Source organism: Aquila chrysaetos, chromosome 8 (assembly GCF_900496995.4).
Source record: "Aquila chrysaetos chrysaetos chromosome 8, bAquChr1.4, whole genome shotgun sequence".
Classification (NCBI taxonomy): domain Eukaryota; kingdom Metazoa; phylum Chordata; class Aves; order Accipitriformes; family Accipitridae; genus Aquila; species Aquila chrysaetos.
Window position 1 is genome coordinate 32,075,594 of NC_044011.1, and position 23,606 is coordinate 32,099,199.

At 42.6% G+C, this 23,606-nt stretch overlaps 1 protein-coding gene across 5 annotated transcripts; it reads right to left on the minus strand.

Moving 5' to 3' along the window:
- Window positions 1–2,017: 2,017 nt before the first annotated feature.
- ANKEF1 (ankyrin repeat and EF-hand domain containing 1) lies at window positions 2,018–21,754 on the minus strand. Of its 5 annotated transcripts, none has more exons than XM_030023502.2 (10): window positions 21,691–21,754; window positions 14,800–15,186; window positions 14,128–14,327; window positions 12,503–12,652; window positions 11,671–11,794; window positions 9,255–10,077; window positions 6,198–6,424; window positions 4,749–4,927; window positions 3,404–3,547; window positions 2,018–2,358 (listed from the first exon to the last, which is right to left on the minus strand). In XM_030023502.2, exons 2-10 carry the CDS (start codon window positions 15,143–15,145, stop codon window positions 2,233–2,235), a joined length of 2,319 nt encoding a protein of 772 aa, XP_029879362.1. In that variant the 5' UTR covers window positions 15,146–15,186; window positions 21,691–21,754; the 3' UTR covers window positions 2,018–2,232. The 5 variants fall into 5 exon arrangements, with proteins under 5 accessions (XP_029879362.1, XP_029879361.1, XP_029879360.1 ...); XM_030023501.2 differs by lacking the exon at window positions 21,691–21,754 and adding an exon at window positions 21,233–21,352; XM_030023500.2 differs by lacking the exon at window positions 21,691–21,754 and adding an exon at window positions 18,932–19,464.
- Window positions 21,755–23,606: the final 1,852 nt, after the last annotated feature.

Below are 23,606 nucleotides of genomic sequence, written 5' to 3' on the forward strand. Positions count from 1 at the left end.
TTTACTTACAACTGTTCATGGGCTTCCTGCTCCTTGCCTGCACTGCCTTCTATGACTAACTTTAACACTGTTATTTTTGTTATTTACAATCATCTGCAGCCAGCAGAAGTTTTATGCTGACAGGCAAAGATGATATGCTGATATTAAGAATTCCAAGACAGCTGATATTTGAAATGGTATCTCACTTGCCTGTAAAGTCTTTCTTTATACAGAACTATTAAAATGCTAAACATATCAGGATATTTTCTCAATGTAAGCAACTTGTCATAAACTACTCGGGCACAACCACATTCATACAAACAATATGTTCAGTAGTGGTATCTGAAAGTTGTATCTCACTAGATATATCTACTCTGCATTTGTCTTGGTTGCTACTAAATATCACATTTGCATTTAGATGTGCAGCTAGAGTTATAAAGGGATCACTGCATGCAGCGTCATGCAGGCAGTGGTGGTGTCTTTAAGAACGTGACCACGCAGGCTTTCCCCAACAATCTTCTACTCTGCTCTCTTCATATCTAGGCAAATCCAGGCATGGAAATGCTGTATCACACACATCAGCATGGGCAAAACTTGGTTCTCATTACAAGAAATGATGAACCAGAAGGAAAGAACCCAGTTTGAAGCTCAGATTCCAGAGTTCAAGACTTACAGTTCAAAAAAAGGAGGGAGAGTATGTTTGAAAACAAATTTTCAAAAGTAGCTGTACTCTTGAGCCAGACAGCTCTTGAAGTCTCACAACATTAAAATAAATTTGAAGAATGGGTACTATCAAACCAGGAGCTGATTTAATTTACAGTGTCTGTCTAGGCTAGTGTCATCTTCTCTCCTAAGGGACTTGCACATCACTACAGTGGATGATCGGGAAGTGAACTGCATTGCTAGAAAACTATCATATGCCAACAGTAATTAGCTGAGGTCCTGAAACACAAGGGATTTTTATCCCTTATGCGTTAGTTAACTAGACTTTTCTCACAATCTATGTAAATATTTCTTTAAGTTTCCAAGGATAATTGGGCTAGAGTGTTCCACAGGCTATTTACACATTGTACAGTATTTAATGTGTGCTGTTTTCTTTTTTTTTTTTCCCTGTAGTCTGAATGTTCTTGTATCCTGTGAAAGAACAGATAGGAGGTTTCAATTCACTTCTCCACACTTTTTGCTTCTTTAGATATATTTTATTGCATTCCCTCCCACTTATTTCCTCTCTAAGCTAAACACTCCCAGCATTTCCAGCCTCTGCTTACCCAAAACTTCTCACCTGTAACTGCCTTTTTGAAGCTCTGAATTGGACTCACTTTTGTGCTGCCAACATTTTGCAGACATTATCAACAGGATTCGAGAGGAGCAGAGTCCCTCAGCGGAACCCATGCTGTTTTGGCCTGCTCCTATTGCATGAATCCTGACATTATACACTTCCTAAAATGAACTTTTATTCATTACCACAGCCTCGTCAATTTAATTCTAAGACACCAATTCCTTCCTGACTGAAGAACTCATTAAAATAGCAGGGGCAATATCTGTTGACTTCACTGTTGTAGGGGCAAGCACTGATTTGGATTAGCTGTGGATGAAGCTGTTAATACAAGAGCCTGCACTCACAAAATCTCTGAATGTTTTCCAAGTTTGCTGAAAATATCTGAAGGTCTTGATAACAACTTTGCAACACTGCAGTTGGGGAATACATCCTCAGTAAGTGAGGAGAAAGACTTGTGCACTCTTGCAAGTGTATGGCAGAACACAAAAGCAGTACACTAGACAGTAGTAGTCCTGGTTGTAAATTCTGTACTTTGTTGTCTCTGCAGACAACCATGTACATTGTTGTCTTAAATAATTACTGAATGCTATCTTCATTTCTTTATATTTAACACCCTTTTAGTAGAAAGGGTAACATATCTTCCAGGAAGAAGTTTTTTGCTGGGGTGAAAAATAGCCTCATAAAGCCATACCTTTCCAAAGACAAAGGATGTATGTGTCACAACAGCAGCCAATCCATGAAGCACACTGAGCCAGCACCAAGACTTGGAAACCTTTTTTCCAGACAAAGCCCTTAACAAAAGATTGTGTGTAAGCAACATAATCTACAGATTAAAAACTTGCTACTTTTTTTTTTTGTCACAACTGAGTTACATTTACTGAGCACTGCATGATTCCTTCCTTACAGAGGAGTAGCCTTTTTGATCTTTGTCCCCTCAAAATACGTGCTGAAGTAGCTTCTTCCAGCTGGTGTTCTTATTCCGTAACTTTTCTATTAAAGGGGCTCGTGAAGCTTTCTGAGTGGTCATCAAGATTAAAGCGTTCACGGAGCAATTCTTGCTTTCTTATTAGCTCCTCTGTTGCAGCTTCAGGGGCCCAAATCTACAAAACAAAGGTATTTGTAGTTAATTTGGACATGACTTCCACAACTGCAGCATTAAGAAGATACTGTTAGCCAAACAGAGCCATGTTCTAGCACTCCTTCCCATCCTGAGACACAGACAAAAACTAGTGCAGCCTCCCAGTGGAAGATCCCACAATGATTTGTGTACATATAAACAGAGCATTCTCTTGTTGTCACTTCCAATCTATAACATGCCATGGGCTCAGATTAGGGATAATGTGGGAAAGAAGATCCAAAGCTAATTGTTTAGAATGACTGACTCGGGCCCAAGATCCTCAGAGTGGAAAATAGTAATTAGCTGTAGAGTCACTGGCAACGTAGCCTTATTCCCCTGAGACCACAGCAGAAACTAGCACAAATCAGGGTTAGGGAAATGGTAAACAAACTCCAAATAAAACTTCTCTGTCAGCAATGGTTTTCTTTTCCTTTTTAAGAAGAAAAAAAAATATTTAAAAAATTACTTCTCTGTGATAATCTTTTTCTGTTTCTCAGTTATTTGTGAATGAGTATTAACAAGTCCCTGATACAAAAATTGTATTTCCAGTATTCTAACTCTAGAAAGTAGATATTTAGTGTACTGTGATCCATTTAGTTCAGTAACTGTCACTGACATAAGTAATCATGTGATAACTAACTGAGAAGGCAAGTTAGAAGTTGGTGCTGGTCCCATGCACAAGGACTCCTTTAAGTGTGGGAATGTAAAAATCCATACCATCAACGTTGTTGCATTTGTATTTTGCTGCAGGTCCACTTTAATCCTATTTTAAAACCTGATGAGAACTTGATTTCCATGACAATTTGTTTTATATAAATATATGTGTATATACTATATATAATACATATACACATATATATGAGCTCTTTACTGTTGTTTTGTGGCAATCTCTCTAGCCTGTGTCACATCATCTATAAGCTAGTTGAATTGTGAAGTCATTTCATCAGATTGTTCTGGTTTTTGATCTACAGCAAGATCTAGCTTTAAATGAACATGACAATGAGCTCATGTTTTGCTACTGTACGTACTTTTCTGGGTTTAAATGCAATGTCATCTTTCTTTGTAGCACCACTGGTTATCAAAGAGTTCAGATAAATAACGCTGTCCTTAAGAGAATGTGTTGTCTTTTCAAGAATGGATTTTTCTACAGCTGGCAGAGATACCTGTGAAGTCTGAAAGAGAAGACATTATCAGTTATACAAACACATCATGTTCGGAAGCAAGGCACACATCCTGCTCTTTCTGATACTTCTTTTCCTATCTATTTACTGTCAGTGTGTTTTTCTTTTTCTGTTCAGAATCTGTTTTTATTAAAGCTGGCTGTTTGCGGGTTGTTTTTTTTTTTATAACCAAAAATTGTGAGGGGAAACCTTTTAAAAGGTAGAGGATGACTCTCCTTGGACACTAAAACATTAACTGCTCTTTAAGACTCACAAGACAATCGCCTAGTACCGCAGGTGATTCCATCCTGTGCCAGGAAATGAATAAATAAGCACCTAAGGTTGTCGTCATCCTGCCTATGAAAGTCCTATACTATCCCTGACATACAAAACATTTTTGAAAGGGGGAAAATGACCAGTGGCTACTGGACATATTTACTACACCATCCGGGGCAGGGCTGCTGAAGGACACTTCCAGCAATGCAGATACAACTGCATTTTCTCTCTTAAGAGTATCTTGGGTCTGACTAACAAGTACTGCTGGTAAATCAGGAAGATCTCATCCCCAATAAGACAACCAGGATGTGGTCATGAAGGCTGATGTCAGCTTGGGAACTAGGGCAATGGTGAGGTACTCGAGGCTGCCGGGGGTGCAGGAAAGGCGTTTAGAAGTACAACGGCCAAACATCAGTGTGGGATTTGAGAATCAGGACTCGGCCAACAGTAGAAGAGGAAGGATGTGAGACAACCTGGGAAATGAGAAGTCAGCAAGCCTGATATCACCTCAGTGAGTTGGATTAGCAGAATAAAAAGACCTTTCTACTAATTTGAAGGGCCTTGGTCTTATCCTGTGAAGAAACAGCTGCTCCCCTTAAGAAATTACAGTTACCAGTTTTTCAGTATTTATCACAACAGAGCTAGATGATCATAAACTTCAGGAGAAGGGGGAGAAGAGGAGGAAATATTTTTCTGTGCCCTGTCAGGGATATAGGACATGATTCTTAAGTGGGACTGGGGAAGACATGAAGTTCATATAATTAACAAGCTAAAATTTCAACCGATGAACAAGAACTAGTACTGGCTTCTGAAAAGACTCACTTTAACAAAACTGCCTGATTTATAGCTGTAGAGAGACATGGATGGCAAATAAATGAAAGAAGCAAGCACTCTACTAACTATTTGCAAATCAATCATTTGTTACCATCTCTCATACCTTTTTTTTCACGGCTTGTACCTCTACAGGCATCAGTGTAGAAGGTGACTTTGGCTTCACAACTTTTTCTTTCTCTGCTTTTTTTTCTGGTGATTTTGGCAAATTTTCCAGTTTATTTTGGAGCAGATCAATTATTCTAGAATCTGCAAATACTTTAGCAATATCAAGAGCATTCCTTCCTGTATTTAAAAAAAACAAATATCTTTATAAGCCATGAAAATGGTAATTGTTATTGCAACTGGACAATGACACTACAGTCAACTGAATTTAGTTAGCCCTCTCTTTTATTAACCATTCAGTGTGCCAGCAGCGTGCCTGACATTGGTGTGACAACTGGCAGTCATCAGCACTGCTTGCAGAAACAAGCCTTGACACCAAATATTGCAGGAATTCTTGGAGTGGTTGCTTTGCTCTTAATGTCCTGACATTTGCAGCTTAATATGCTGGTCATGCAGGTTGTAATTTTGATCTTCGAGAGCTGCAAGCATGTAGCACTAGGAGATGGCCAGCATAGTACAAGGTTAGGAATGTAGGGCAAGTTATTGCAGGTATCTACCTCTTCCAGTGCCTGCTCTGTGGCCGGCAAGGAATCAAGGGAAAGCCCCGTGGTTTAAATAGTGCTGAACACCTTCAGTGCCTAAGAAAGGAAAAACTCCCCTGGACCTTACGAGATGAGACCCTGTGGCTGTAAAGTAGTTGCGAGACTAAACTGCCGTGTGAATTGGAACTTCACATGGCAACAGAAATGGAGAATGCACATCCCTTCTACAAGCAGAGTTTCACCTGTAAGGCATTTTGGGAAGGAAAGTCGTTACACAGCAATATTGATTCCTATGTGCCAGCAAGGGCTTAAAATGTGATAAATGTCAACTATTTAAATTACTCTGAATATAGAGGAAATAATACTGAATGAGGGATCTGTTGCAAGGAAGTAACACTTCAATATCAGTTCAGACTTGTTTTTCTGTTAAATCAATTTTTTTTTTCTTAAGGAGTAATATTTATGTGCTAAGCAGCAAGGAATTTTTTTTAACCAGCACTGCCTGTGCATAAAAATAAGGGATTTAAATGGTAGCAGAGTACACACTGGCCACAACTAAAATCTAATTTTCCATTAAATAATATTAATAACTAGCTAGAATTTTTTTCATTAAAGACACTTATAACTCTGTATTTATCCTGTGAGAGGCAATAGCCTCCTTAATCATGTAATTAATCATGTTACTTTATTTTCTAGATGCATAAACCCCAGGAAAGCTGAGTCCTTAGAATAGTGACTCCATACTGTAGAAAACTAATTGAACCTAACTCTTACCTTCATCCTGATCCTGACAGCAATCATAAATTCAGACCACTTCTCAAAGTGTTCCAAGAGCTTAAGTTTTTTAATAAAACATGTATACTCATAAGGAAACAGGCCTCTCCTTTTGGGGAGACACTGATATTTACCATTGCTGTTTGTCGTTTGGATGTCAGCACCCACACTGATTAAAAAACAGACTATATCCAATCTGCAGATCTCAATGGCTCTCATTAGTGGGGTTGCATTGCCTATTGCAGGTGCATCCACTGCCGCTCCAGCCTTGACTATCAGTTCAGCAACATCTATGTGTCCGTTATAGCAAGCGTGGTGGAGAGGAGTCCACATGAAATTGTCTGTTGCGTTTACATCAGCCCTACAAAAGAGTTAAGAGGAGCCGTGGCAGATGCAGCTAGCTACTAGATATGGTAACATCCACAGCTCCAAGTACAATCAACATTAACTGCCCGCTGCAATGGCATAGTCAATGTAAATAAATATTTTCATATTGCTACTGCTACTCTGAAACCATTTTAGTATCTGATATTCCATGACAAGCTATATATTAATTGTAAGAGTGTGCCTGGGTGGTGATCATATCCCCCTCTAAGTCAACACAGTGTTTTCTACATGGAGGTTTTCACAGGTACAGAGAAAAATAGGCATTCAAACAGGTAAGTCCTGTAAAATGCTGCCAGTGTTTGTGCTCCAGCTTCACTGAGAACGGCAAGAAGCAGATTAAGGAATTGAAAAAAGAATGCTTCTGGGCCAAGAACAGGTGCTCTAAAACCCATGGCAAAATTGCCTACTGTCCAATTTACAAATGAGTTGGAGAAGGTCTACCTCATAAAATCTGAGCATTTAAAACTTTTTCAGCCACTGTGCCACTGGACTAGATCCGTTTCTGCTCCCAGGTTAAAACTGGCACGTTCTGGAGGATGCAAGGGCTAGTTTGGGGGAGATATTTGCAATACACTGCCTTCGGATGAAGCTGAGGGGAAAAGCATTATCAGCCCTTTAGCAACTGGCTGCCTTGGGAGCTTTTGGGCTGCGGTGATGCAAAAGCAAGGCTTGGGGAACGAGAGCCACTAGAGCCCCTTGATGGTGTTAAAAGGGAAGAAATATCGTTCCCTCATATCTTTGAAGAAAGCACAGACCATGCCCAGATCTGCCATCTCCCACATGTGCCACGCGCAGGTTCAGAAGGGGTCAAAACCTCATGAGGGGATTCCCTAGTATTCAAGCAGAGTGAATTACTTTGCAGTGTATTTAAGACAGCCTAGAGGTCACTGTCCCATTTACTCTAGGGACAAAGAGCTGATGTCTTCCCAAAAGACATGGAGGGAGGGAGAAGGAAGAAAGATTATGAAGGAAGCTGCTTCCAGGGATAGCTTTTTTGCTCTTCAGATCAGATGGTTAATATTTAACTCGATCAAAAGAACAGATTTATCTGTTTTTCTTTTCCTGTTTAAATTTTTAATCTTTTCAGAATTCTGCCTTTGGTGAGATGTTAACACAGTAAATTCCCCCGACCTACCAGTTTTAACTTTGTTACCGTTCAGTTGCTTAGCCATTATGGTTTATTCGTATGCAGTTTTAATTTCCTTTATATTTCTCATTAAAATAAGTGGTTCCAGTTATTCCGCTTTCACTCTCAACCCAGCCTCCATGCCTGTACTGATAGTCTGTCTGCCCCTGAATCCTTTTTGCTAACTTCATTCTATCAGAAACAAACTGATCTAAGGGAACAGGGACAACACAGCACTGACTTAAAAATTCTTCAGCATTTTCTCCTGATCAAGCATTGAATTTGCCTTTAGCCCAAATTTACTTCTGAGACTTTCTGGAATAAGATAGAAAGTAGATACCACCAATTTATGTTTAAACCTCAGCATTTTCTATAGCTCTGGATAAATGTTTTGTTTTCTATTCCATATGGATTTGTGATACTATACTGAAAAGGTTATATTGTAAAAAGTATTTGAACTCCCATGCCAAACTGAAAGTATCTGAAAGTCCATGCTGTTGAAAGATGCAAAGCTAAACACTGTACTGATAACTTTTGTCTCCATTTTCTGATTTCTGTCAATTTAAAAATCTCAAAATTGGTACTTTTTTTTTTAAACTAAGTTATTGCATTTCTAGGTCTAACTGTTAAATATGATGAGATATGATTCCCGTGTTGTCTAGTGAGGCTTGGCGAAAGCAGTAGAGATTAATTTGCTAACTTTTGCATCCTTATTTTTGGAAGACCTGAATGTACACATTTACACAGCTTTCCATATGCTCTAGGAATGTCCGTGTAATTACCAGGGTGTGTAAAGATCCGTGTGCTGTTAAGTCTTTGCAGGAACAGGAGCAACGACTACAGCCACTTATCCTGAGAAATGAATGTTAAAATGAATTCTAGCTATAGATAGAGAACAAAGCTAATGTGAATATATTTGAAAAATGTTCATTTAAGCGTTTATGTGAATGGCTGTAGGACTACAGCAGTCTTGACAATAAAAAAGAAGAGATTATGCTATTATACAAGTATAACTGAATCTTTCTTAAATTGCTTTCATTTTTAAGCTGCCATTGAGATTTTTCACAAGTGTGCCTGTAGGCTACAAAATTGCTGAAGCACTTCTAAAGTGAGGAACAGACTAAATAGCAGCACGCGCTTCTGGTGTAAATCCTGCTGCCTCAGCCTGCTGAGGTTGCAGAGAAAAATTATTAGAATGCTTATCCCCTTAAAACATTTGCATGCAAAGGCCCTGGCATGTGGAACAGGGAAGTCCAGGATTGCCTTGATGATTTCAAGCAAGTCACTTGAGCCTGATTTCCCCAAAATCATTTATCCGATTTTGAGAGTTCAGTTTTGAGGAGGCACTATTTGAGACATGGGTATGAACTAACTGCAGTTCCAACAGACTGGATGTGTAGGTACTCTGCATCTGACCAAGATGTTGGCAGCCCAGACACCAAAAATTTCAGACGTGGAGAACCTCTTGGGTGTTTCTATTTCTCTGTTACTAAAATGTGAAAAATAATAAATTAACCCTCTGTAATGCAGGATCTTATGGAACTAAATTTAATACTAAATGTTATGTAAATAAAAAACAAACCATAGCCTGTTGCAACCAAATGTTTACTGGAAATTTATGCTTTTCAAAGCCCTTCTAAAATAGCAATTTAAAAACAAATCTCTGAAATGATCTTACCCCTTTTCCAGAAGATACTGCACAACATCTATGTTCCCACTTGCACATGCAGCCATCAAAGGTGTTTTGTAATACTTATCTTTTATGTCTACTGGCACACCCTCCTCAAATGCTTTCTGTAGAGACAGAATGTCTCCTGCTCTGACAAGGTAGTTAATATTCATGTACATTTTCCTTGGCTCATCTATATACCAGGCACGGTTGTCGTGCACAGGATGAGCAGATGGGTGGTCTCGGTTAAAATGGTAGCTCTCAGCAATGTTCTGAATAGCCTCAATCATGTACACAGGGAAGCCATCTTCCCTACGTGGACATGCGCTCTTTGGGATAACACAGATCGGCACAGGGATGGCGATGCCTCTTTTGCCTCTTCGTTTCTTTCCTTTCTTCCCCTTCTTCCCTTTCGGTCCAAAGGACGTTACAAGACAGCTTTTCTGCAGGTATTTAGAGCCTTTAAAAAATTCTTCAGTGTTGATTCCCTGAGGGTGAGATCCTTCGTGCATTTCAGCAATAGTTTGTATTTGTTCAATGTCCACAAAGGCACACTGCTTCTGAATAACTGATATAAAATCATCTTTAGCCACTGTCCCATCTCCTTGGTCAAAGGCCTGAAACTCCTTGCGGAGGGCAGCCTGGTGCTCTAAGGACCAGTCGTACAGCCTCAGTGCCCAGCGGGGGTTGTCCTCCTTAGCCCCAGGCTTGGACTGTTTTATAAAGGCATTTTCAATTTTACGCAGTTCTGCTGCTGCTGCTTTAAAACCGCCTTCCTTGGCAACGGCTCTTGGGGTCTTTGTTAACAAGTTTGTCCATGTAGGATCACAGCCTAAAAATGTGGACACAACTTCACTGATAATGCAGTGGAATTCCTAATTATGTAATAGAAGAGACTTGTAATATACATGCAACTAATCGCCACAGGTCTACAATTCTACACTGTCTTAACTAGAAATAGTGATACTAGATGGAACTACATCATTGATCCCAGACTGGAAGGTTAGTCATGTGTCCATATTTGTTTCCCAAAGGGAGATTCAATGGGCAACCCATGCTTTACTTATCTGTACACTCATGAATATGTATAGAAAGGCAGAGGTTCAGTAGAAACTTTACATTTTTACTTGAAGCAGTGAGCAAGGTTAAGAAGAAACAAACTAAGATTAAAATATCCCTCAATGTTCTATACCCCAACCTTGCAGTTTGGTGATGGATCACTAGTTAAATGTTTGAATCACAAGAACAGAACATAGGATTTTGCATGGTCTTCTTGAATCAAAGCTTGAAGTGTTATGATCATCTGACTAAGTTAGAAAATTATCACAGCTGCTTTGGAGTATGTTTCAATACCCATGGGCATGAAGTTTTCCCCATGACTATATAGAGATCTTTTTTAAAAATTATCAGCAAACCAAAAATTAACTTTCAACTGGAAGTTTCAATACTATACATCTAAAAACAACTAAAACCAGAACCACTTAATACAGTCCAATTCTAAGTTATACAAACTTATGATGTTTCTGCTGCTTTCTTTGAGAAATGTTTTATCTCAGCCACATGAGTAGAAATAAGTCATAATGCCCTATGTTAGGCACTTATTAATGAGAATTACATTTGCCACATGATACCCAAGAGTCAAATCCTTCATAGGGAAGAGTAGCTGGAAAGCCGCCCAGCAGAAAAAAGACCTGGGGGTGCTGGTTGACAGCCAGCTGAATACGTGCCAGCAGTGTGCCCAGGTGGCCAAGAAGGCCAACGGCATCCTGGCCTGCATCAGAAATTGTGTGGCCAGCAGGAGCAGGGAGGTGGTTGTTCCCCTGTACTTAGCACTGGTGAGGCCGCACCTTGAGTACTGTGTTCAGTTTTGGGCCCCTCACTCCAGGAAAGACATTGAGGAGCGTCTCCAGAGAAGGGCAACGAAGCTGGTGAGGGGCCTGGAGCACAAGTCTTATGGGGAGTGGCTGGGGGAACTGGGGTTGTTTAGTCTGGAGAAAAGGAGGCTGAGAGGAGACCTTATCACGCTCTACAACTCCCTGAAAGGGGGTTGTAGTGAGGTGGGTACTGGTCTCTTCTGTCAGGTGACTGGTGATAGGATGAGAGGAAATGGCCTCAAGTTGCAGCAAGGGAGGTTTAGATTGGATATTAGGAAAAATTTCTTTACTGAAAGGGTTGTCAGGCATTGGAACCGGCTGCCCAGGGAAGTGGTTGAGTCACCATCCCTGGAGGTATTCAAAAAGCGCACAGACAAGGCACTTTCGGGACATAGTTTAGTGGGCATGGTTGACGGTTGGACTCAATGATCTTAAAGGTCTTTTCCAACCTAAACTATTCTATGATTCTATAGATGCCCAGATGAAATCTTTCCTTTAGCACCGAAATAGAATATACATGATAGTTGCAAAGTAACTTATTTTTAATGTACCTCTTTGTCCTATAAACTTGCAGCAATTTGCAAATCCTCCCTCTGCAGCGTAATGAAGTGGCGTGTTACCATTCATAGCAATCAGGCCCAAGTCTCCATTGTAAGCTGAAATAATCCTCAGAATCTAGAAAAAACAAGGTACCACCAAAAATCTTGTCTGTTTCTTAAGGAGGGGAAGTGTGAGAATGATTTACAAAGAAATGTAATATCATATATTCCCAGTTTATATAGTGAACTTCTCTCCCACGCCCAGCTGATCAATGTGTACGTAATGTTCAAGTTTTCTATAGTACTGTGCTTACTTAACTCAGGAAATAGAAACTTTGTTCAGTTGTAGACATCAAGGACAATCTTCACTCCTGCCAGCCTCCTGCAGGCCACTGTCTTAAAGTAACTGACATTGCATGCACCATCAAAACTGCATCATTTTATATGCTTTGAAGATGATATGGGGAATAAGGAAGAAAGTGCCTATCTGCAGCTGTTTGCATCTGCCCTTTTTATAAGGGTAATGTTTCATCCATGTTACACAGCAGTGACATGCTACACGTTGAGAGAAACAAGCTCTCCATTGGAGCTGTTCACACCAGCCAGCCACACTAGCACATACACTCAGAGGTACCTTGGCAAAAAAGGCTCTGCAAGTATTAGAGACTGGATTCCATTTGATACTTAAAAAGAAGCTCTTCTTGACTGCTGATTATTATGCTTTGATCAGCTGAGATACTGGACTCAAAATAAAAATACACCAACAACAACAAACCCTAATAACAACAAAAAATAACACAGGCTTGGCTTTGCAACAATGCTTTAGCACCACAAATGACGATACCTCAAAAAAGCCACCTTTGGCTGCAAAATGTGCAGCGCTGTGTCTTTCAAGGTCAAATAGGTTAACATCGACTCCTCTCTCAAGTAGACCACGCACCAGCTCGAGAACACCTTCTCTTGCTGCTTCCATTAAGGCTGTGCGACCCGTAGCCTGCAAGGTAGCAAGAAAGCAATTCAGAATGTTTCGTACGGTAATTCAGGTTGGAACAATATGATCTGATTTTTGCAAGGTGGCATAAAACTGAAGGTCTCCTTTTTAGGTATTATCAAAAAAAGGAGACAAGTCTAAAAGTTTCAAAGACACTTGTAGGTAAACTTTAAGAATCTAGTTGTAATGCTGCTAAAATGTGTAGTCAAATCCCAGCAACTCAAGTACATTAGTAACTTGAATCCCCTGAATAGTCCCCATGAAAATCAATTCCTTAGTTAAGGAATTCCTTATTCTGTGTGCATGCTCTCATGTTTACAAAATTTAACACAATACCACCTCTACCATGAAAGAGCATAAGGAGCTATGGCTGGAGAAGTGCTACAGAGAAGGCAGAGCAACTGGGGAATTTCACTACTGTTCTGAGAGGAAAAGTTCACATTCTAATACATTAGTGCTGCCTCTTTTTCTACATAATAGTGTATGTTTGTGATTAGCATTACCTATTTTCTTTATAATGGCTGACTTTGGTAGATCTGATGACCTTCCCAAGAACAGAGCACATCTTGGATCAGGGATCACCTGCTATTAACATGTTGGCCCACAGTAACACTTAGAATATCTGACTTGCCACTCTACACAGGGGTAAAGAGAGCAGTGAGCTGTGGATCTGTTCCACTGAACCATACGTTCTTCCCCGGTATCTGTCTTTCTCTGGGTCTAGCAAACCATTCCCATTATGTGACCAGGTATGTGCCCATCATATTACAAAAAAAATGCAGGTTTCTCATACTGCAGGTACACTGAGTGCATGAAGCAGACACATGCCTGAGAAGATGAAATAAGGATTTCCAAACATTGTTTTTGCTATAACTACAAACCAGGAAGGATACTGCAAAACTAGGACCAAAGCAAGAGCCATGGGTAGCTTTAAGGGAAAGCTTGAGCTCCTTGACTTGATCAACAGCACAGAGCTTCAGTCCTTCAGGTCTTTGTTAAATTGAGGAAGTAAACAAATAAATGTCTAAGGCATACAAAAGAGAGAAAAGAGTTTCTTATGCCTTGTTCCTGCCTTGGTTCTCCATCAGGTTTTTCATGCTGGACCCGCCTTTTAGTGAATATTATTTCAACTCTGAAAACCTTAGGGCACATCCAGGCAAAGTACAAATCAGCATTGCTCCACTGAAGTACAGTGAACTGCAACTCCTAAGAGCTGGCCCAGTTACATTTTGTTTTTGTAAAATACTTTCACTCTAATCTACAAAAACCTAAATCGGGATATGTGGTTCAAGCAGAAGACTTAAATCCCTGCTTTTGCAAAAGGGTGGTACAGAAAAGGGAATAGGCATGGCCACAGAGTTAAGCACTTCCCACTGCTTTACTATTTTAATGTGAGGATTTAAGGTCATATATTCTAGTCATCTGGTAACGATTTTGAACTCCTGTATAAATGTTTTTAGTTACAGAAATATTCATACTGGGTTTCTTGCATTGGGATTTGCTCCTCTTTCTAAGAAATTCAGACATATTTCTTTAATATCATGAGCTTGCTCACAGGCTTGTAGAAATACAGGCTTCCCATCAGTAGTACAGTTGTTAACATCTGCACCATAATCCAAGGCGATTTGTGTGCAGTGGTGGTGCCGCCTTGTAGGTAAAATGCAGTAAAACAAAACACCTGCAAAGAAAACCAGCAGGGAATATGGTGCAATACTAAATTATTAGAAAGGTTACTTGGGCTGTAAGCTTCACAGCTGAATGGACAAACTCCTTCAACAGAGACCCATTAACTTCTCTTAGGGCATATATATATACACGCAAAAAAGACTTCTAGTTTAGGGCATTTGAACTTGGGGAGTAAACCAGAATTTAATATGTGATAGGTCATGGGAGGAACACAATTCTCAATCACAAGTTATCTTTCAGCTATGTACTGGAGAGACCTATGATTTAAAGCCCTAGACTGTTCAGGGAGAATTATTTTCATTTTCATCAAAGCTCTTACAGCCAATAGCTTCTGTTGAGCTGTAAGGATTACCCTCAACCACGGTTCCTCTCTACAGATTGGACACAACATATGTAGCAAGTGTGTAACACAGCAAGGGGTCGTTTTATGGTATTTCTGGTCTGATAAGGTTCCTTTTACTTACCTTTCCCTTCATTATCCACAGCAGTCATGTCTGCTTTAGCTTTTGCTAGTAAATCCAAAACCATCTCATGGCCTAGCTCAGCTGCCTTCATTGCTGGAGTACGTCCCATTTTGTCCTGGACATCTGGATGAGCTCCCTGTTCCAGCAAGAAGCTGCACATGTCGGTGTCATTTTTAATGCAGGCCAAATGAAGGGCACTATATCCTTCCACAGGCTCTGTGAAATTAATGAGATTTGGGAATCCATTCTGGACCAGCTTTTCTATTTGCTTCTTGTCTTTCTGGTGAATGCACTGAAGAAGTTTGTAGATCTGTAAGTTTAGAAGTCTGTTATCTACCGGTAACATCCTCGAATAATAAAAAATGGCTTCTTTCAAGGACGTAATTTCTGTATAGGGAGAAGAAAGCATGTGAACTCAGAGATGAGATTATAATTACATGCCGATAAGAATAGGAATCTAACTATGTTCAAGGCATGAAAATATCCACTTTAACTTGACAGAGCACTAAGCTTTGAATGAATTTATCTCGTTTAGTATATACAGCATATATAGAGACTATATAAACGTATGTAGCACCGTGAAAAATTGTTCTTTCTAGTCTCCAAGCTGTTCTGAAGTCTCATTCAAGGTGAAAATTAAGTTAAGAAACTGTAAGGTAACTGCTTTCCATTCAAGGAACTGTTATAATCTACAATTACTTGGAAGCATAAGAGGGAGGCTGATCATCTGTCATTTTTGTACTTCAAAGGGAAAAAAACCCACAAGTCACAGTGTCCTCTGCACTTGCTGAAATATAAAATTAATACTAGCATCACCTCATCAGTACCTGAGCACATTCTTTTTTTTGGTAGCTGATGCATGAACTTCCTGCTGGAAGAGTAAATTGCATTCCTCTGCAGCAAAACCCTTGGGGAAAAAATGGTGCAGACAGTGGGGCACTGGCATGGAAAAAGGTTCTCCCAGGTGCTGCAACACATGCTTCTTGAGAAAAGTGCAGTGCAGTGTGAGAGACTGAAAGAGTTAATGTCTCAAACATTATGGTGGGGCAAGTTCTGCTTAAAGACAAACCCCGCACAGCAAGGAACCAAGGTGAAAAGCCCATCAGCTCAGAGATCAGCAACAAGAGGGGGAGGGCATGCTGGAGGGTGCGCAGCTCCCTGTTCTGATAAGCTGTTCGGATACAAAGATCAAACAATGGCCATGTCTGCAGGGAAGAAGTTACTCCACAAACGACCCCCAAGCCCAAAGGCTCACAAACTGCTCATTAACCTGACGAGTTCAGGTGCCTGCCCGAAGGAGGGGCAAGGATGATAAAAGGACACAAACTGAAGCTCCCGGGCACGCAAGCCCACCGGGACTGGACCCCTCGGCTGACTGGACACCTCGGCTGACTGAACCAACGCTGGACCCAGGACCGGTGAAATCTTTCTCTCTTCCTTTTCCTCTCTCTTTCTTCTTTTCTCTTTCCTTTTCCTTTTCCACAATCCCTACACCTCATCCGTTTCAAGATATAAAGCGTTGACCAAGTCTGAGACTAAGAGTGGATCCAGCCGCCCCTAGACCCTTCTCTGAGGAGGAGTCTGGAAAGCAAGGGGGTCTGCTCTGAACCATGTGACTCAACGGGAGGGATCTCCTTATTCCCTGAATTGATGTATATGGTTACACAGTTTGCAGAAGTAGTCCTATGCCAATTCCTGTTGTGAGAAACCCTGCCACCTACTACCACGCCTCCCTAGTTCAGTTTGCTTCTGTCATGAATAAAATCTTTAACTGATTGTTTGGTGTCCTTTCACCTTAATTTAGCCTGAGGGAATTTCGAATTAAACACGACTCCCTGGTCTGTCCAGTCTGGGTCGTGACATGCAGAAAACCAGCTTTGCATTTGCCTCAATTCTGATTTTTTTTTTTAGGCTTTCTAGCCTCTTTTAGCTAGTCTCAGCATTTGTGGCTGGAGGGCCAAGCAAGCACCAGACATTATAAGGACCATTTTTGAAGCTCACTTAAGTGGATGGGAAGCTTCCTATCAGCTTCAGCCAGCCTTGGGTCAGCCTGTACTCCAAAAACAACAGTGTTCTTAGAGGATATGCAATAAAAAAATGTGGAGAAACAGCATCCCGTTAGGGAATACTTGGGCTTTCTGGTTGGTTTTTTATTAGCAATATAGCCTATAAATGGCACCACTCAGCAATCTGCCTGGCTACTGCTGGGTGCTTTGTGGATGTCCAAGAAAATATGAGTTTTAAGAGAGATGCAGAAGCATGCACGATTCCAACAGACTTTTTGAGGCAACATCTCCCATTCTGGAAAGGAAGCCTGAAAGAAAACTGCAGGAAAAGTAGAAAAAAAATTAATGAAGGCTAATCACGTTTGGAATAGATAAAGAGCGGTAACTTTTGTACCACAGGTACAACATGCCAGTTGTAATTTCTGTAACTACTGCCTTTCATTCCTTTTGAAATTCTGTGGCCAGCCTATTTTTGAAACAACAGACACAGGGGTCACGTTTACTGATGACAGATTTCTGAGAACTGTCCGTCCCTCTTGTGTTTTCCCCCACTAAACAAGCTCCTTAGGACTCTCCCTGTGCATCTGGCCATGCTGCCTGAAGATACCTGCAGCCCTGACACGGGTGCTATGTGCAAAACAACCCCGTTACACCGCTGATTGCTCCTCTCCTGTAACAGTTAAAATAGCAGACGTGTTTCAGGAGAGGAGTAAGGAAAAGGTAGGGAAGGACCATACAATGCCCGGAGCCACTTAAAAGCTGCCCTTTCTAGTCTACGGAGCATTGCAAAAATGTTGTAAAATTATCATGTTTTGGTAGAACAACTGTTGGTTTAACAGTTTTGACCAGCTCTACACCATGTTTTATTTCAATGGCATTATTATTAGAAACTGCTCACTTGCAGAATTGTTTAAGTGGGCACTAAAATGCAAAGACTTTCTCTTTGCAATGAAAAGTGTTCAGAATAGGTCAGCTGATCCCAGAGTTTGGGGGCTTTCTCCAATTCAATATGACATTGCTTAAATGCTAAATTCTTTTCTGTTTAGGTCTTGCACAACCCTCATTCTGATCATACACAAAGTATATTCTTACATTGCATGATGAAATCATTAAGTAGCAATAACTTAATAAATAAATCTGTCGCCTGTGGCTTGTTTATTCTCATCCCTACCATGTTGTGCTTCTTGTGGCATATTGTCCTGTGAAAGCGAATAAATGCATAGATTTTTTTTCTAGTGACAAGATTTACAACTATAGTGGCACTCTAGTCCTAAAGTTTAAAATTGAGAAATAAGGCTACTTCTGGGTAATGCTCTGGTAGAAGCAAAAACTAGAGACCCCCATGGAGTCTAGCTTTTAGAGCCTGAAATGTTAGGAAGTAATTTCTGAGCAAATCCTCAGTACACGAAGTTTTTCCTGGCTTCTGAGCACAGGAAAAGAAGTGGTGTAAACTCTGCAGGGGCTGTGGTGAGGAGCAGCAAGAAGGTACAACAGGGAAGGCTCTTACAGTACTTATACCACTGGAATTCAGCAAAAGAAATGTTTTTAAAGATACTTAGATGGAGCTGACAAGCTTAAATGTTCTCTCATAGTCTTGTTCTGTTTCCCACCATTCTGCAGCAGTAAGGAACTTGGGTTTACTTCCAAAAACTGCACCCTTTCTTCCCACTGTTATTCATTATTTGCACCTGGATTTTGCACAGCATTTTTTCAGGAACTCATTTAGGATCAAAACTTGCCTTTTCTTCCCTTCTTTCTCCCCTCCTGAAGCTGTAAACACTGAAGAAATTACATTCTCCATGGAAATAGGTTAGTAATGCTACAGAACGTGAGCAGCATTGCAGTTGGTAGAAATCTGTTAGTAACATCGATGAAGGCACAAATGGATATCATATTCAATGCATATGGATTTGGATTTATTTTATGGATTATCCTTGAGATTCAGAACAGTGTGAGTGCTACCTCTTGCACAAACATTACACTCAGTCTCTGAAGTACAAGCATGCAGAATAAGCATGTCCCAGAATGCTGTGTTTTCCAGCAGGTAAGATGACACACTTGCAAAGCACGTCTGAACCTAAAGAGTGTCTTACACACCCAAGCAACTACTAGTTGTAAGTAAACACCTGCCATCACTGATGTTCTTGTTCCTGCCAGCGTCCACAGCAGTGACACAGCAAAGGGGCAGGAGCGCAAGTGGCACAGGCTGTCGCAGGAACAGCAGCAGCTTTGAGAGGCAACAGGAGAATCAGCAGCACTGGTGGAAAAGGCGGATATGTGCTGCATGTGTTAGACACCACAGAATAGGGTTGAAAAACAACAAACCACATAATATTCTTGCAATGTCCCTGTATGTATGTCCAATGATCATTTTAACTACACAATTAGGTGTTACTTACTCCCTACAACCTTTGCATCATGCAGGACATGAGATTGACAGCATATCTTACACTTACTGCGCACTTTCCTTTTCGCTCACAGGGTAATGTGTTACACTCCATTAGAATTTTAGCCCCGATTTAGCCTGATCAGTTTTTCCTGGTGCTTTTGAGATGCTTATCATGATATTCTTTTAATACTTCACACACCGTAACAAAATTATTTCCGTAAACATAAGTGAAATTATTTTCATCACAATGGTGAAGTATGTTGTTATCTCAATTCAACCACCAGTGAGATCCTACCAAGTTTAAAGTCTTTGCTTCAAAGCATTAAGAACCAACAATTTACATGAAAACAACCATAATATTTTAACTATGGCAGTTAATACTTCTTTGCAGAATTTCTTGAAAGTGACCAGATCAAGTTTTATTAGAAGTTTCTACAGTAACAGAATCTAAGACAGGTGGGATAGACAACTCTACCCAGAGTCAGGTAGAGTTACAAGCAAGTGGAACTGGCTTCTATAATGAAAATACAACTACAGCATCCTGCAAATTTTCATTAAGTAACTATCACAACCTGTAACAGATCTTTTAATGGAAAATGAGGTATTGTTAACATGGCTTTGAGACAGTCATGCTCTGGGGAGGACTTCATGAAGCTATAATCATAAATCCCAAGCTTGTAACATCTTCTTAGGAACAATTTTATCTGTTGACAAACATCAACAGAATCGCGACCTTCATTCTGCCAGCCTGTATCATTGTTTTGGTTGAGAGCATGAACTCATTTCAAATTCAGATTAATCCTTTTCCCAGTACACCTAGTATTAAGAAAATAATTTTAATCAGATTCTTGTTTTCTCAGAAAGCTTTCCAAGCTGTGATTGAAGTATATTGGATAGAGGGGGAAGGTCTGGTGGCCAGCGCTCTCACTCCCTGACTCTCTGTCAAAGCCTGGTGCCTGACTGCTGCTGGAAGCACTTGTGACTCCTTTTTTAAAGTTTTCAACATTTTTCAGTTTCAACATTTCAAGTCGAAAACATCCTTTTATCACTATTCACAAACCAGTAAACAAAATTTTCATGTATTTTATCTTTAGTGAGAAAAAATAGCTTAGCACTTCCTAAATCTAATCCATTTGCACACTGGCCATAGAGATAAGCATGAGCCCTATATGCCAGTATAAAAGAAACCAATATAGTAACAGTGCCACACTGTATTTACAGCTTTATACAAATAATTGCACTGGCTTTTTGTCTGTGACTAATGTTTAATAGCAATGATACAGCAAAATCCACCTAAAACTGAATTCCAGTATAATGAATAGCCTATAATGCTGGGTTGTCTCTTTCAGTCCTTCTTGATGCTAATTCTCCAGAAATGCTTTGCCTTGGGCTGATGCATAGCTTAGTGCTGAGTGATGGTCACTTCCCTGGCGCTTCCTGTCTGAACTGAGCAGGTTTCAATCTCATGTTGAGATCTCGGCCCAGATACAGCCCTCCACGAAACTGAGCCCAGTTCTGAGTGCTGTGAAGACAGTCCCAAGGTTATGGCTGGATTAGATCAAAAGATGTGCGTTCTTTTGTCTTAGGTTTGCCTTGCAACTTTCAGTCACTTTAGCATTCATCCAAACTGGAATGTAATAGAGCCCAAGCGGCCAGCAGCAGGCAGCCCTCGGGGTGAGCCGACACCTGGCAATCAGGTGTATGAGCAACACCTTGGGGGACAGAGGCTGAGAGGAGGTTGCTCCTCAGCTAGGAGGAGAGCTCAGGCTCCCTGCAAGCCTCTGGACTGCTGGGGAGTTGGTGATAAGGTGCTGCTGCACCCAGGAGCAAGAAACAGGGTGAGCAAAAACTCCCACAGAGCCTGAAGTGCTCAGGGCCCTGGGGAAGCCAGGTATGGGATAAATCCGGTGTTAGCTGACTTTTTCTGGGGTTGCAACAGAGGAATGGGTGGCCTGTAGAGGAGACTGGCTTTAACAGGAGAGAAACTGCTGGAAAGGGAATATGTCGAAGAGCTGGCATCGGCCCACACCGTACTTACGTGGTGAGGACTTGCTTGTCTGACCATGCAAAAAGACAAACTGAGGTAACTTCCAGTCCGCCGCCCTCTGAGAGAGGTGCCAGGCATAAGGGGGGGTGCTGATGTCTAGAGCAGAGTGTTTCTTTTAGAAATCTGAAGCACAGCAGCCCTGTGGTGCCGCTCCCGCCGTGCCCGCCCCCCCCCCCCCCCCCCCCCCCCCCCCCCCCCTCCGCCGCCCTCAGGTGGGCCCGCATCACACGCAGTGCCCTACCCTTGCGTTCCTTGCGCAGGCGTGCTGCGAGGCTGGATTCACCCTTCACAACCCGCCAGCTCTACCCCAACCCCTCAGCAGCAGCTGGGGAGGCGGCGCCCCGTCCCGTCCCGTCCCGTCCCGTCCCGTCCCGCCCCGCCGGCGGCGGCGGCCTGCGGCTGCCCACCGACCGGACCCGGACCCGGACCCGGACCCGTCAGGCACTCACCTGCAGAACCACGGACCCCGAAAGCCCGGCGGGCGGCCGGATCCCCCCCGCTCTTCTTCTCTTCCCTCCCGTCCCCTCCCTTCCCGCCTCAGCGCCGGCTCGCGCCGCGCCCGCCGTTGCCGCCCGCCGCCTCCGTGGCAACGGGGCGCCGCCGCGCGCCTGCCCTGGCAACGGCGTCGCGCGGCGGGCGGTTGGGCGGGCGGAGAGGGGAGGGGCGTGAGGCGGCAGCTCCCCTCAGGGGCCGGGGAGCGGCGAGCGCCTTGCCGCCCTCTGCATGGCGGGGGGAGACGGGGCACGCAGCCAGGCCGCTGGTTTGCGGGCGGAGGTTGATGATGAGTGTCGGCGGGGAGGGAGAGAGCGGCCGCCGGGCTCGGTATAGCGATCCCCGGAGCAGGTGCGGGAGCCTGGCCCGTGCCGAGGGTCGCCGGGCTGTGTCGGCAACGCTGGGTGCGCCGACTTCCCCGTGTCGTCGCTTGCCTTTGTGGGGGAAAAAGCATTCGGTGTCCTTACGCGGTGTCACGGGGAGGGAGTCGGACGTCACGGCCTTTGACTTTTTCTTACTGTTGAGTTACTTTCTTGCCAAACCTCTTTTCCCTCCCACGGAAAGCAGTGCAGTATAGTTGTTTCCCCTTTAAATTTTACTAGAATCACTGGCCACAAAAATGGAATTACAAGGTCTGTGTATAAACCAACTTCATAGCCATCCCCAGAGGGTTTGTGTAGCGCTAAAATGTAAATAAGGCATGTTAGACTTAAGTTGAAACATAATTGCTCATAGGCCTGACTGGAAGGAGAAATCTATTTATTAACAGAAAATAAAAAAAAAAAATTAGTACCAACAAATGGGGGAAAACACTTAAAACTGTTTAAGCGAGTTGAAGCATGTAATTCTAGAAGGCAAACAGCACTAACACTGGGAATTCCCAGCTCTCTGTGCTTCTTTTCTGTCCATTTCCTTTAGTGTCTGTATTGGGTTTGCATGGTAAGGTTTTGGTAGTGTGGGGGCTACAGGGGTGGCTTCTGTGAAAAGCTGCTAGAAGCTTCCCCTGTGTCCCACAGAGCCAATGCCAGCCGGCTCCAAGACAGACCCACCACTGGCCAAGGCTGAGCCCATCAGTGACAGTGGTAGCGCCTCTGAGATAACAGATTTAAGAAGGGGCAGAAAAAAAAAATACCCTGTGCAACTGCAGCCAGAGAGAAGAGTGAGAATGTGTGAGAGGAACAACTCTGCAGACCCCCAGGTCAGTGAAGAAGGAGGGGAAGGAGGTGCTCCAGGTGCTGGAGCAGAGATTCCCCTGCAGCCCGTGGTGAAGACCATGGTGAGGCAGGCTGTCCCCTGCAGCCCATGGAGGTCCACGGTGGAGCAGATCTCCACCTGCAGCCCATGGAAGACCCCACACCAGGGCAGGCGGATGGCCCAAAGGAGGCTGTGACCCTGTGGGAAGCCTGTGCTGGAGCAGGCTCCCAGCAGGACCTGTGGCCCTGTGGAGAGAGGAGCCCATGCTGGGGCAGGTTTGCTGGCAGGACTTGTGACCCTGTGGGGGACCCATGCTGGAGCAGTCTGTTGCTGAAGGACTGCACGCCATGGAAGGCACCCACGGTGGAGCAATGCAAGAACTGCAGCCTGTGGGAAGGACCCATGTTGGAAAAGTTCATGGAGGACTGTCTCCCGTGGGAGGGACCCCATGCTGGAGCAGGGGAACAGTGTGAGGAGTCCTCCCCCTGAGAAGGAAGGAGCAGCAGAAATGACGTGTGATGAACTGACCACAACCCCCATTCCCTGTCCCCCTGCGCCACTGGGGGGGGAGGAGATAGAGAAAATCAGGAGTGAAGTTGAGCCCAGGAAGAAGGGAGAGGTGGGGGGGAAGGTGTTTTAAGATTTAGGTTTTTATTTCTCATTACCCTACTCTGATTTG

Bases quoted from the DNA above. Each gene is read 5' to 3' on its own strand.
- ANKEF1 (XM_030023500.2), bottom strand. From the start codon at position 19,091: ATGCAGCACATATCCGCCTTTTCCACCAGTGCTGCTGATTCTCCTGTT. The intron at 15,187-18,931 runs GTGTTTACTTAC...CTCCCTATACAG, and splicing joins AAGAACATCAGTGATGGCAG to AAATTACGTCCTTGAAAGAA. The intron at 6,425-9,254 runs GTAAGATCATTT...ACTCTTTTGTAG, and splicing joins CAGTATCTTCTGGAAAAGGG to GGCTGATGTAAACGCAACAG.